The sequence below is a fragment of the Nycticebus coucang genome, chromosome 10 (genome assembly GCF_027406575.1).
Source record: "Nycticebus coucang isolate mNycCou1 chromosome 10, mNycCou1.pri, whole genome shotgun sequence".
In the NCBI taxonomy this organism is placed as follows: Eukaryota; Metazoa; Chordata; class Mammalia; order Primates; family Lorisidae; genus Nycticebus; species Nycticebus coucang.
Window position 1 is genome coordinate 114,348,327 of NC_069789.1, and position 14,430 is coordinate 114,362,756.

Genomic DNA, 14,430 nt, shown 5'->3' on the forward strand with positions numbered 1-14,430 from the left:
TTTTTTTGAGACAGAGTCTCATTTTGTCACCCTGGGTAGAGTGCTGTGGTGTCATAGCTTATAGCAACCTCCAATTCCTGGGCTCAAGTGATTCTCTTGCCTCAGCCTCCCAAGTAGCTGGGACTACAGGCACCCACAACAACACCCGGATATTTTTAGAGAGGAGGTCTCACTCTGGCTGAGGCTGGTCTTAAACCTGTGAGCTCAGGCAATCCACCAGCCTCGGCCTCCCAGAGTGCTAGGATTACAAGTGTGAGCCACCTCACCCAGCAGTTATGATAATCTTGACCTGGGAAGGCAGGTAGTCCAAATCTCTGGAACTTTGGAGGACATGACCTTGAACACCGACATCTGGGGAACAAGGAGTGAAAAGGTCACTAGGACTCTGAAAATTGTTTGAGGGGGGATTCAATCTTATAATGCTAAAAACGTACCTTAGGAGAACCCTGAAACTTCATATTCTTGCATCTGGGGTCACTATGGTTGTGGTGATATGTACCCCAAAACATTATGAAAGGAACAACAGCTTTGGGGACCTAGATCCTGGGTCTGCAAGTGTAAGAATCAGGGCATTATGAAAACCCAGGCTTAGATATTAGGGGGTGTGAAAACTAAGTTGGTGTCTTGTCTCTGAGTATAGGGAGAGGGTACCAGGTCTTTGGGTGCAGGGCTTACTTAAAGCTTAAGTATATGGGGTTTTAACTGGTGGTCAATGATTCCTCCACCCTCCTGCTTCTGTTCCCCCTCACAACCCCACCACCACCACCACCACCTCTCTGTCCTGCCCCACCTGGCCTCAGGCCCAGGAATGCATCCAGCATGATCCAGGCCCACAGAACAACAGGTGCTGCTCTCCCTCCCCGTCACAGCTCTGGGGACAGGAGGGGCTGTCCAGCCCCAGGGAACAGGGGCAGGGCCTTGGCCAGCATCTGGGTGCCAGCAGGGCAGGGTTGGGACTTGGGGAGGGAGGGAAATGAGGGCTTTTAAAAAGGCTCCCCAGCTCCTAGCTCACTGCCTGCCTGCCCCTGGACACCTCTGTCACCATGTGGTTCCTGGTTCTGTGCCTCGCCCTGTCCCTGGGGGGAACTGGTGAGACAGTGGGGGGGAGGTGGGAAGGGGAGCAGCTCTTCTCAGGCTGCCCTTTACCCCATAAGTCCTTTCCCTTCAACCTATCAGCCTGCAGTCTATCCCAGACCAGGTTGACCCTTGCAGCCACCCCCAAATCCCACCCCACAGGCTGCATTCCCAGGCTAGGTCCCTGCTTCCTCCCAGGAACCCTCCGCACTCTCTTCTCTTCCCTAGTCAGCTCCCTGCCCCTACCGCTTTCCCAAAGGAGGAGGTCCCAGGCCATCTGTCTCTTTTTGGAGGATCCCAACCCCACCTGACCCTGGGACCCTTCTACCTCTAGTTCTCTGTGGCCCAACGGTCTGGCTTCTGAGTCCACAAATCCCACCACGCCCAATGTCTTTTTCCATCCAGCTGTCAGTTCTCAACTGTGTCCTCCACACCCTGACATCTGGTCCCCCCAATCCTCCCAGGTTCCCCAAATTCCACCATCCAACCTTGCTTCCCAAGCTGATGTGTGACACCAAATGGGTCCCCATCTGACACAGGGAATCTGCAAATGCTCCTTCCTTTTCTAAAACCCCATCCACCACCCCCAGCTCTTCCAGAAAAACACCTAAGCCTTCCAACCACATGCTCCTTTCCATGTGGAATTCCCATCCCTCCCCAACCTGAATCCCTCCTACACAGCTTGGGTTTTTTGGGGTCCCAAAAAACCTCCCCTGCCAGCCATCCTGCCCCAAGTACAGCAATATGTGATTCTAAAACCTCCCATCAAATGGGTCCTCCACCCTGTTCATGCAACTGCTTAGCCCCTGTTCTAACCACATCTCCATTCTTGTCCTAGAACTGCCACCAAGAGAACTCTAATCCCTCCAGTACCCTCAGACCATGACCCCACCCATGAGAAACAAGGAGACTGTCCCTCACCCCATCCTTCTTCATAAGCCCTGTCCTAGTCCTTACTCCAACCCTGTTCTCAGAGTCCCTACCTCTTAGATCGCCACTATTGGGTTACAGTAAGGACCCCAAAACCTCACAGCCCAACCTCGACTCTAATCTTTTACCCTTTAGCATGGAAGCCCCAAGATCTTTTTCAGCCTAGCTGATCCCTTGCAGCCTCCATCTAGAAACCCCAAACTCTCCAGCCCAGAGGCACCTCTTGACCTCTCAGACCTGGTTCTCTAAAGCTGCAGTCTTTCCTAAACTCCAAAAGCCTATGCCAGGCACAGCTGTTTGCCCAGCCTGGGAGCCCTTAACCCAAATCTTTCCTTGGATCCTTCTCCTTTGGGGCCTTTATCCCCTTCTTTCCAGAAACCCTTTTCACTCTCCTAACCTACTGCCTCCCATCCCCCAGTCTGAGACTCCAAATGACCTGACCTCCAGACCTGACCTATGCTCTAGACACTGTGTCCCCTCCCATCCCTGGACGGGTCTACTCTGCACTCACCATAAAGTCTCCCCTCCCAGGACCTGCCACCAACCCACAAGCCCAGAAACAGTTCCAGAACTCCAGAACCTTCTCAGCACCCCTTGCCTCTGCCCTCACATCCTGCTAAGTGCTCAGCTACACAGCTCCCTCCCCTAGCCCAGTCCCCTGCCCCTCTTGCCAACTCCACCTTCCCTGACCCAGCACCCCTGCCCACTGCAGGTGCCGTGCCCCCCATCCAGTCCCGGATTGTGGGAGGCCAGGAGTGTAAGAAGCATTCCCAACCCTGGCAGGTGGCTCTGTACCATTTCACCAAACATCAGTGCGGGGGCATCCTGGTGCACCCACAGTGGGTGCTGACAGCTGCCCACTGCATCAACGAGTGAGTCGGGGACTGGAAACTAGGGAGGCTGGTGTGCTCCCATAGGACTGAACAGCCAGTGCCATTCCCCTTGGGTAATCTCAGGCAAGGCTGCGGGACTGAGGAAAAGAAGGAAAGTTCTGGTCCAGGTGCATGGGGAGGCAGAATGGCGACTGGCCACCCTGCTATGGCTGCCTGGGACTCTCTCTGGGTCTTTCCTTAACTGTCTGTGACCATGTTTCGGTATGTCTCCCACTCTGTCTTCATGTCCCTGTGATTCCCCTGTCTCTGAGTCACTCTGTGGTCATCTCTGTCACCATGTGTCTCATCTTCCATTTCTATGCCCATCTCTCTCCCCCCGGGTCTCTGTCCCACCCTTTCCCCATCACTACAGAACACACGCTTAGGAGGGAGTAGGTAAGGGGGGCGCCTCTCATTCTGCCCAGTCTCCCTCAGGATGTTAGTCCACTCAAGAGGAGACAGGACCGATTTCAGCCAGAGCTGGGTGGAGCCACTGTGAGAGGAGAGAGAAGAGGGATCCAGGAAGGGGTAGGGGGATGCTGGGAGGGAAGGGAGATTGCTGGGAGGGAAGGGGGAACTTGACCTTGGGCTGTGGGCCAGGCCACCCACCCTCTAGGGAGCCTGCACTACCCCAGCAGCAGCTGAGCCGCTCTCAGGCCTCCCCTCCCCCACTCAGGCCCCGCCCCCTTTTTCCTCTCACACCGACTCCTGGCTTCCTCTCTGCCCTGTCCCTCATTCTCTGACTTCCTGTATCCCTGTTTCTCACGCCGTCCTTGTTCTCTTTTCTCCTTCCTCTTCCCTGCGTTTTTCCCTGTCTCTGGCTTTTCTTTCTCATCCTCTTTTTTGTTCCCTCTCACTATTCTGTCCTGTTTGTTTTCACTGTCTCTCCATCTGCCTTTTTCAGTCTCAAATTCTCTTCTTTTCTCACTCCCTGTATTTCTCCAGAACTCTTTTGTTCTCTGTCTCCCCACACCTAGTTCTTCTGTTTTTCTTTTGGGACCCTCCCCCTCTCCTCTCCTCATGCCTCCATCCCCCTCTTCCTCCAGCCATTACCAGCTCTGGCTGGGTCGCCACAACTTGTTTGAAAATGAAGACACAGCCCAGTTCCTCCAAGTCAGTAAGAGCTTCCCACACCCCAAATTCAACATGAGCCTTCTGAAGAACCACACCGTCACCAAAGATGATGACTACAGCAATGACATCATGCTGCTCCGCTTGAAGGACCCCGCCCAGATCACAGAGGCTGTGAAGATCCTGCCCCTCCCCCTGCCTGAGCAGAAACCTGAAAAGGGGAGCACCTGTTTGGCGTCTGGCTGGGGCAGCACCGAACCAGAAAACTGTACACAGGGGCCAACTGTGCAGCCTGGAGGGGGGACAAGGACTCCTGGGTCTGAGGGAGAAGGATCCAGGTGGGATCTGGCCTCAGCCCTTTTTCTCCCTGTTTCATAGTTGTATTCCCAGATGATCTCCAATGTGTGGACCTCAAAATCCTGCCTAATGATGACTGTGCCAAAGCCCACATTGCGAAGGTGACAGATAACATGCTATGTGCCGGGCACATGGAAGGTGGCAAAGATACCTGCCAGGTGAGCCAGCACCTCCCCTCAGGATCTTGAAGGACCAGGGAAGGGGACTCAACTTCTGAACTGGGTCCTGAGAGCTAACCAGGCTCTGTCCTCAGTGACTCCATTCCCTCCTGCCCCCTTCCCTTCCAGGTACCACCTGCAGCTCACCCCCTCACATCTTAGTTCACCTGCTCCTGCCTTTAACACTTATTTACTGTCAGAGAAAGCTTCCTGGAGAGGTGGTCTCTGAGATGAGCCCTGCGGGAGGGGCATGGAGATCCTATAGATGGTCTTGCTTCTCCCACTGCTGACCTGTCTGCCAGGACTGTCCTCCTGGACCCTCCCCCCTGCACAGGAGCTGGACCCTGAAATCCCTTCTTCATTGGCCAAGACTTGAGCCACTGCCCCTCTGCTGGAATCCCTGCTGACCTTCTTCTGGGGGGTCTGAGAGCTAGGGCTCTGCAGGCAGAACCCAAGCCCTACTGTCTCTTCTCACTCTCTCTCCTCCCCTTGTGTTCCCAGGGTGACTCAGGGGGCCCATTAATCTGCAATGGCGTGTTCCAAGGTATCACGTCATGGGGATTAGTCCCATGTGGCAGCCCAAAAAAACCCGGGATCTTCACCAAAGTGCTGAATTATCTTGACTGGATTAAGGAAATCATGGCGGACAACCCCTGAATGCCCAGCCAGTCCCCCAGCCCTAGTAAAATCGAATGTGCATCAAATGTGCCTCAAGTTCTGGTATCATCTGACCTTCTAGACTCCGGACTCCTGAATGCTTGGAACCCAATTGGCTGAAGTTAGAGCTGCCTCAGCTATACCAAACTTGTGCTTAGAGGCTTGCAGTCCTAAGCAAGTGAAGGGGGAGGAAGGGGCCATGACAGGTGTAGACAAACAGGCAGGAAAAGGTTCAGATCTCAAGGGCAAGTCAGGGAAGCCAGATCGCTTCGCTGAAGCTGGGCCCAGGGGAGGGGGGGAAGGTGAGACAGTACAGGGTGGGAGGCTAGATGTGGATAGCCCCACATTTTAATGTTGCAGGCAGGCCAGGAAAGGGGTAGAGAGATATTACAAGCCACGCCTTCTAGGGTGGGGCTAAATAATCCACCTGGCAGCAAGAGTGGATATTAGGGCAGGTCTGGAATGCTAGGAGAGGGATTCGGATGCAGACAGCCCTGGCTGAAAGGACAGAGAATGGTTTCAGGCATGGCCTGAGTGGGTTGGGCACCCTGGGGTGGGGTCACACAAACTAGCCCCCCACTGGGGTTCAGTGGAGCTGGACAAGTGTCTGCTCAGAGTAGGCAGAACAGGATGAGGGTATCTCCTGGCACGGGGGCACTGTTAGGACACTACGCAGGGGCAGAGCCACAAAGGGCGGGCCCTACAGCTATGGTTGAGGGATACGTATCACCCGCTCTCTGAGGATGCGGCCTGTTCTGAGGCAGTGGGACCTCAAGGGAAGTCTAATCTCGGGGGCGTGGCCACACTGATAGGGCCAAGCCCAGCATCTGGCTATGGCTACAGGCCAGTGTCCTGTCCGGTGCTATTCCTTGGGGAGACTAGGGGACTCGCTCCAGGTGGTACATAAATTGGGCAGGTACAGGATGCGCTCAGGGCTCCGATACGTCTGAGTTCCGCGGTGTGGACATGGGCCTTGGGATACACTGCTGCAAGGCCCACCGGCGATGGCTCAGCCGCCGCTCTGTACTGGTCATCTTCCTGCTCCACATGCCCACTTGGTTAAAGTAGGACAGAGCCCCTGGGGGAGAGGGCTAGGTGGGTTGTTGGACTCGGAGCTGGCCGTAGGCCCCGCCCCAGGCCCCATTCCCACAGGTGTTCCCTCGAGGTCCGCCCCCATCCAACCCAAGGTCCCGCCTCTTGTTCTTCCCCAACCCTGAGATCGGCCCCCTGCCCTGCCGAGGTCCCGCCCCTTCCTCCTAGGGCCTCGCCCTCACCGGCCCACAGCATCAAGGCACTGGCACACCAGCACAGGTAGAAGGTCACCAGGTAGGATATCTGTGGCCTCGGGTGTACTGTCTCACAGTTGACTGCAAAAAGCGTCAGGCTGACGCAAATCAGGAGCCCTGTACTGCGGTGGGGCCAGAGACGGACAAAGGGCTGGACAGTAGCTCTGTGACACCCAGCAAGAGAGACAGAGACATCGCTCCCACCCACCATCTCAGGCAGCGAGAAACAGCCACCTGTGATAAAAAGAAAGATACTAAGAGAAGCTGGAGGAAAGGGAGGGAAACAAAGTGGGAGAGAGAGATTACCTGCCTCAACTGAGAGGATGGAACTGAAGTAAACCCAGAGAGTCAGCAGAGATCCCAAGAGACATTAGGAGACAGAGACCTGGCAGACAGCAGGGCAGAAAGTCTAGATATCCCTCCTCAAAGCCAGAAGAGATGCTAAGGGTAGGGACTGTGCACCCACACATACCCCAAGGCGACACTTACCAATGCTGATGCTGAGGGAACTGAAGACAAAGTCCATCTTGCTCAGGCGGCGGAAGACTGGCCGGAAGGAGAGACCCATGGCAGGGAGAAGGAAGAGACACAGCCCCAAGGCCAGTAACATGAAGCCTTTGCTTATATGGATGAGAACTGGGAGAGGGAGGACAAGTGACCCAGAGTCATCCCAAGTACTTAAGGGCACCCTCCAAAGTCACTCCCACTGAGCAACCCAATATCCCCAAGTCTAGCCACAGACATCCTCAAAGTCACCCCCACTCACATCACCAAAGTCACTCCCTAGAAACCCCAAAATCAGTCCACTCTCACTCAGAAAGTCACCACCAGGTAACTCCTAAAGTCAACTCAATGTCATCTCACTCACACCCTCAAAAGTTTCCCCATACCATCCATATTTACCTGAAACCCTTCAGGGGTCCTCAAACTAAGGCCCATGGGCCACATGAGGCAATGTGATTGTATTTGCTCCCCTTTTGTTTTTTTCCTTCAAAATAAGATATGTGCAGTGTGCATAGGAATTTGTTCATAGTTTTTTTTTTTAAACTATAGTTCGGCCCTTCAATGGTCTGAGGGACAGTGAACTGGCCCCCTGTTTCAAAAGTTTGAGGACTTCTGCTTAGATACCCCAGATATATCCCCAAGATCACCACCAAGTCACACCCATTTACATCCTCAAGGTCACCCCATAGAACCATCTCAATCATTTCCAGAGTCACCCAGATACCCCCAAAGTCACCCCATTCATACTCCTAAAAGACAGCCCACAGCAACTCACATTAATACTATGAGTATTACTCCGAGACAACTCCACACATCTTCAAAGTTATCCAAGCCACCTCAGTCATCCCTGGTCATCTCCAAAGTCACCTTACTTCTGCTACTGTCTCTCTCAGTCATACCCCAAGATTCTTTAGTAACCCATTCATATACCCCATTCATATGACCAGAACCTCCCCAGACATCCCAATGTCATCCACATTCATACCCTACATCCCCTAATGAGCACACATACAGATGTAGACATGAGAAAAACATCCAAACCTAATACTCTAAAACCAATGTGCCCAAAAGCTCAGTTCCAGTTTATAACTGATACTTATCCAATTTACATTTCCAGTATGACAAGAGTGTTTCGGCTCTTTCTGAGGATTACATCTCCTCCTTTTAGCCCTTTTTCTACTTTGTTTACTTTCAAACTGCACAAGACTATTTTAGTCAAATGAGCTAAGCTCTCATCTGCTTTGTTCCTGGCAAACTGCATCTCTCTCTAACACCTAACAAGAAAGTGAAACTTTCCTCTTACTATAGAAAAGCAATAGCACTTTCAGGACTGAGGGAAAGGCCAGTCCCCTTGGTTCTTTCTGCTCATAGGAGAGTCAAGAAACAGAGGTCAAGGAGAAGGGACAGAGCCATAAAACAAGACCATGACTGGAGAATTTGGGTGCCATCCAGCAGCCTGTCTCTTGGGGGAATACCCTCCACTCCACTGGCATAATTCTGGTTGAAGGCTTCTCATGGCACATCCTCCCCTCTGTCCCACAGAGGTAGACATAGGACTCAGGCTGAGCCAATCACTGTGCCTCTCACTCTAGCCCCTGCAATAGGCCAGAAGATGGACACATGACCAAAGCTAACCAATCAAGGCCTGGAGGAAAAAGCCTTGAGCCTGCCCTGGGACTTCTAACCAAAGCAGTCAGGGATGGGCTCTCACTCCTATGTTTAAGAGAGTTTGTAACCCTGGACCCAGCCTCATAGAGCACAGAATTGAAAGTAAAACTAAGAAGGAAAAGCTGACAAGAGAAAATGAGAATGAGCACTGAGATGATATTAACAATCCTGACTCTGATCATCCCAGAGACCAGCCCACTCTGTGGTTTGGTCAGGATAAGCACACATTCCAGCTCTGGGGTAGGTGCACATTCCACATTCTCTGCCTGAGATATTAGCTCATCAGCACAATGAAGTGCTTTGGCCTCATAATTAGTTCAGGGTGTCCATGTGCCTCAAGCTGCAGGGGACTTTTGTAAGAACTTTTGAGATAGATATATATATATACACACACACACACACATATATACAAACACACACACACACATATATAAACACACACACGCACACACACATATATATACATACACACACACATATTTTTTTTTATCAGACTTGGCAGTTGTTAGCAACTCTGCCAAGTTTTAATAGCTCTACTAGTTATTTGCTCTCAAATCTATTCTCCACCTTGCCCTGTTCTTTGTTGCAAGGACTACATTTCTCCACCTCCTTTGCCTACAGCCTTATCAATGTGTATCCTAGTGGGAGAAACTGGCAGAAGATGGCTCTGGAAAGAGGGGTCAAGCTCGGGTACTTATTTCCCTCCTTATTTAGGCCTCTGGTGTGTCTTCAGCAGTAGCTGAATCTCTTGCTTGATTCTAACCTCTTCTAAGCAAATCCAACCATGATCTATGCCTTCCAGAAAGCCCTTTTCTGGGCTCTAGTAATACCATCTCCACCTTTTGTCCTTCTGGCTAAGGGGAGTAGTAGCTTCCTATAATACCTGGTTTTCCTCACTATTCCCAACTGAACTTCTGAGCTCTTCTGTTACCCATGAAACCAACTCCCTATATTTACTGCCTCCTGAAGAATCTAGAATGATTTGTTTTCCTAGCTGAATCCTGACTTGCCACAACAGAAAGCCTTGAGAATGAAGTCAACTCAAGTAACCAAGAAACAGTGATATCTGAAGCTATCACTTGGACCCTGAATCCAGCCAAACCTGAAAGCTTTCCTACCTCCACCATTTTTCACTCAGGTGATCCCATAAATTCCTTAAGCTAGTTCAAGTTAGAGTTTCTGTCACTTGTGCCCCAAAGACTCCTGACTAGTTCAGGTCCCCTCCTTAGGTCAGCAAGGAGCACAGAATTCAATATTCTCTGCATACTACCCACCCAAATCACAATCTAACCCTAAAAAAATAATAAAAATAAAAGTTTTTTTGAGGCTCGGCGCCTGTGGCTCAAGCAGCTAAGGCACCAGCCACATACACCTTAGCTGGTGGGTTCGAATCTAGCCTGGCCCACCAAACAATAACGGCTGCAACCAAAAACTGGCCAGGCGTTGTGGCGGGTGCCTGTAGTCCCAGCTACTGGGGAGGCGGAGGCAGGAGAATCGCTTGAGCCCAGGAGTTGGAGGTTGCTGTGAGCTGTGATGTCACAGCACTCTACCCAGGGTGACAGCTTGAGGCTCTGTCTCAAGAAAAAAAACAAAAAAGTTTTTTTGAGGCAGCACCTTACTCTGTTGCTCAGGTTGGAGTCAGTGGCATCATCCTAGCTCATTACAACTCCTGGGCTCAAGCGACCCTCCTGTCTCCTCAGCCTCCAAGTAACTAATTTTTCTATTTTTTGTAGAGATGGAGGTCTCACTATATTGCTCAAGCTGGTCTTGAATTCCTTGCCTCAGGCTATCTTCTCACTGTGGCCTCCCAAAGTGCTAGGATTATAGGCATGAGCCACCATGCCTAGCCAAAAAAATAAAATAAAATAAATTTAAAACAGAATTGAGGGCGGCGCTTGTGGCTCAAGGAGTAGGGCGCCGGTCCCAGATGCTGGAGGTGGCAGGTTCATACCCAGCCCCGGCCAAAAACCACAAAAAAAAAAAAAACAGAATTGAATGTTAACCAAAAATCTAGAGAGAGAAGAATTTTCCAAAGCCAAGAAACAATCAATAAAGTCACAAAGGCAAAGATGGATAAATTAGGCTACAAAAAAATTATAGATTTCAGGCTGGGCACAGTAGCTCACATCTGAAATCCTAGCACTCTAGGAGGGTGAGGCGGGTGGATTGCTTGAGCTCATGAGTTCGAGACCAGCCTGAGCAAAAGGGAGACCCCCATCTCTACTAAAAAATGGAAAAACTGGGCGGTGACTGTGGCTCAGTGGGTAGGGTGCCTGCCCCATATATTGAGAGTAGCGGGTTTAAACCCAGCCCTGGCCAAACTGCAAAAAAAAAAAAAAAAATAGCCAGGTGTTGTGGCAGGCGCCTGTAGTCGCAGTCACTCAGGAGGCAGAGGGAAGAGAATCACCTAAGCCTAGGAGTTGGAGGTTGCTGTGAGCCGTGTGACGCCACGGCACTCTACTGGGGGCAATAAAATGAGACTCTGTCTCTAAAAAAAAAAAAAAAATAGAGGGGCAGTGCCTGTGGCTCAAAGGAGTAGGGTGCCGGCCCCATATGCCAGAGGTGGCAGGTTCAAACCCAGCCCCAGCCAAAAACTGCAAAAAAAAAAAAAAAAAATAGAAAAACTGAGGCAAGAGGATCACTTGAACCCAAGAGTTGGGAGGTTGCTGTGAGCCATGACACCACAGCACTCTACCCTGGGTGACAGCTTGAGACTCTGTCTCAAAAAAAAAAAAAAAATTATAAATTTCCAGAATTTGAAAATTTATTAACAAAATCATAGGGCGGCGCCTGTGGCTCAGTCGGTAGGGCGCCGGCCCCATATACCGAGGGTGGCGGGTTCAAGCCCGGCCCCGGCCAACTGCAACCAAAAAATAGCCGGGCGTTGTGGCGGGTGCCTGTAGTCCCAGCTGCTCGGGAGGCTGAGGCAAGAGAATCGCTTAAGCCCAGGAGTTGGAGGTTGCTGTGAGCTGTGTGAGGCCACGGCACTCTACCAAAGGCAATAAAGTGAGACTCTGTCTCTACAAAAAAAAAAATAAAAAAAAATCATAAATTTCTAGAATTTGAAAATTTATTAACAAAATCATAAAAACTTCCATAATTTGCATGTCATTTCGTTTTTTTGGCTGGGGCCAGGTTTGAACCCGCCACCCCCGGTATATAGGGCCAGTGCCCTACTCCTTTGAGCCACAGCCGCCGCCTATATGTCATTTCTTTATGCCACTCACAAATTTACACTTTCTCAACTTTCAATAAATGGTCATTAGCTTTCAAAAAGAGAACATTAAGGCTCGGGGCCTGTGGCTCAAGCAGCTAAGGCACCAGCCACATACACCTGAGCTGGTGGGTTCGAATCCAGCCTGGGCCTTCCAAACAATGAGGGCTGCAACCAAAAAATAGCCAGGTGTTGTGGCAGGCGCCTGTAGTCTCAGCTGCTTGGGAGGCGGAGCCAGGAGAATCACTTGCGCCCAGGAGTTGGAGGTTGCTGTGAGCTGTGATGCCATAGCACTCTACCCAGGGCAACAGCTTGAGGCTCTGTCTCAAAAAAAAAAAAGAGAGAGAGAGAACATTAATATTGCTATATATGTTTAGAAAATAAAATAAACAAACATATACGTGTGTTTGTGTGTGTGTGTGGTCACACATGTGCAGAAACATATGGTCACTTTCAGATATATGCATAGAATATGACCAGAAGAACACTGAGTTTAAAAATTTAGTGGTGGCGCCTGTAGCTCAGTAGGTGGGGCACTGGACACTTACACTGAGGCTGGCGGGTTTGAACCCAACCGGGGCCAGCTAAAACAACCACAACTGCAACAACAAAAAAAAATTGCCAGGTATTGTGGCAGGCACCTCTAGTCCCAGCTACTTGGGAGGCTAAGGCAAGAGAATCGCTCAAGCCTAAGAGTTGGAAGTTGCTGTGAGCTGTGATGCCATAGCACTCTACCCAGGGCAACAGCTTGAGACTGTCTCAAAAAAAAAAAAAAAAAAAAATTCCTCCCGGGAGCAGGGTCCACCAGGTTGCCTAAGGAGGGGTGAACTGGTCCAGGTCGGAAATGGAGGAAGTCAAAACTCCCATGCCGGCTCAGCGCCTGTGGCTCAAGAGGCTAAGGCGCCAGCCACATACACCTGAGCTGGTGGGTTCGAATCCAGCCTGGGCCCGCCAAACAACAATGATGGCTGCAACCAAAAAATAGCTGGGCGTTGTGGTAGGTGCCTGTAATCCCAGCTACTTGGGAGGCAGAGGCAGGAGAATCACTTGAACCCAGGAGTTGGAGGTTGCTGTGAGCTGTAATGCTATGGCACTCTACCCAGGGTGACAGCTTAAGGCTCTGTCTCAAAAAAAAAACCTCCCATGCCGATCAGTAGTGGTATCGCACCTGTGAATAGACTTAGCCACTGCACTCCAACCTGGGCAACATAGTGAGACCCCCGTCTCTAAAAAATAAAAAATAAAATAAATAAATAAAATTTATTTAGTGACGTGTGTTGCCCACAGACAGGAGAACTGGTGGAAATAAGGAGACTTTTAGTACTTTCTCAAATGTTGAACCATATAAATATATGACATATTCAAGTAAAATAAATATAATTTAAGTTTTAAAATAAAATTTTTAAAAAATCACACCAAGCTCAAGACAGGGAATACAATAGACTTTTGCCTTTTTTTTTCTTTTTTCTTTTTTGGTCTTTCTGGCACCTTTGAACTCCTGTCATGGGTTTGGGAACTGCCTAGACTTAGGCCTCCACACCTCCCAGTAAACAACCCAAAACCTGTTTTCCCAGCCTCCCTTGCAGCGAGGGTGACCAGGCTCCACCAATAGGATAGAGCCAAGTGAGACCTGAACTGGCAGCTAAAACAAGTAGGCATGGAATCCATTCTGAGGGGATGGCCACAGCTACCGCCAGGGTCATGGGACGGCAAAAAAAGAGGTTCCCCAGAGGAGTCTAAGACCTGGAAACAGTGGAGTCCCCGGGGCAAATACCAGTGTTTGTGCCCAGCCAGCCAACTCCTGTGGGAGTCTGTGGCATGCCTGATCACTCTGCCCCAGAACCCAGTTATTGGCCTTGCAGAGCTTCTGCAAGCTCACCAACATTCCTTATATACCTATCTTCTGCTTAAAGCAGTTTGAGTTGACTTCTGTTGCTAGTTTTGAGAAGCCTGACTTCTATAGTGAGCATATGTCAAACCCTTACAAGGCTTTGTCATCCCTTTTAAAGCATTGCTATTCTGCTCTTGAGGAGCTACCCCTCAAGTAATTATGGTAAAATACAGAATCTTAAATATAGAGGGAATTATCAGACGGTTGTTTTTGTCTACCCAGAATCCACCCCCATTCTTCTGTCAACAGAAACCTGATTTTTTTTTTTTTTTTTGGAAGCAGAGTTTCACTATGTCACCCTCAGTAGAGTGCCATAGTGTCACAGCTCATAACAACCTCAAACTCTTGGGCTTAAGCGATTCTCCTGTCTCAGCCTCCCAAGTAGCTGGGACCACAGGCACCTGCCACATGCTGGCTATTTTTTGTTACAGTTGTTGTTGTTTAGCTGGCCCAGGCAGGTTCAAACCCGCCAGCTTCAGTGTATATGGCCAGCGCCGTAACTGTGCTACAGGCACTGAACCCAGAGACTTGATTTTTGTTGAGAAGAACATTCTACCTACCCTCTGTTCTGACAGAAATGATCCCCTCATTAATTCATAAGAAAATCGAATAAGCCATAACTAGCCAATCACAGCATGACATCCTCCTGGCCACAGCAACTGGTTCAGGGAAAAATGAAAAATTCCAGGAAAGTAAACTGGATCTGGTCAGAGCTAATGCTTAAGGGTCACAGAGGTGACCTATTCTT

At 50.2% G+C, this 14,430-nt stretch overlaps 1 protein-coding gene across 1 annotated transcript; it reads left to right on the plus strand.

The window, feature by feature from the left end:
- Positions 1-938: 938 nt before the first annotated feature.
- KLK1 (kallikrein 1) lies at positions 939-5,166 on the plus strand. Its single transcript, XM_053608107.1, has 5 exons — positions 939-1,089; positions 2,717-2,876; positions 3,923-4,215; positions 4,326-4,462; positions 4,964-5,166. Exons 1-5 carry the CDS (start codon positions 1,044-1,046, stop codon positions 5,117-5,119), a joined length of 792 nt encoding a protein of 263 aa, XP_053464082.1. The 5' UTR covers positions 939-1,043; the 3' UTR covers positions 5,120-5,166.
- The last annotated feature ends 9,264 nt before the right edge of the window (positions 5,167-14,430 follow it).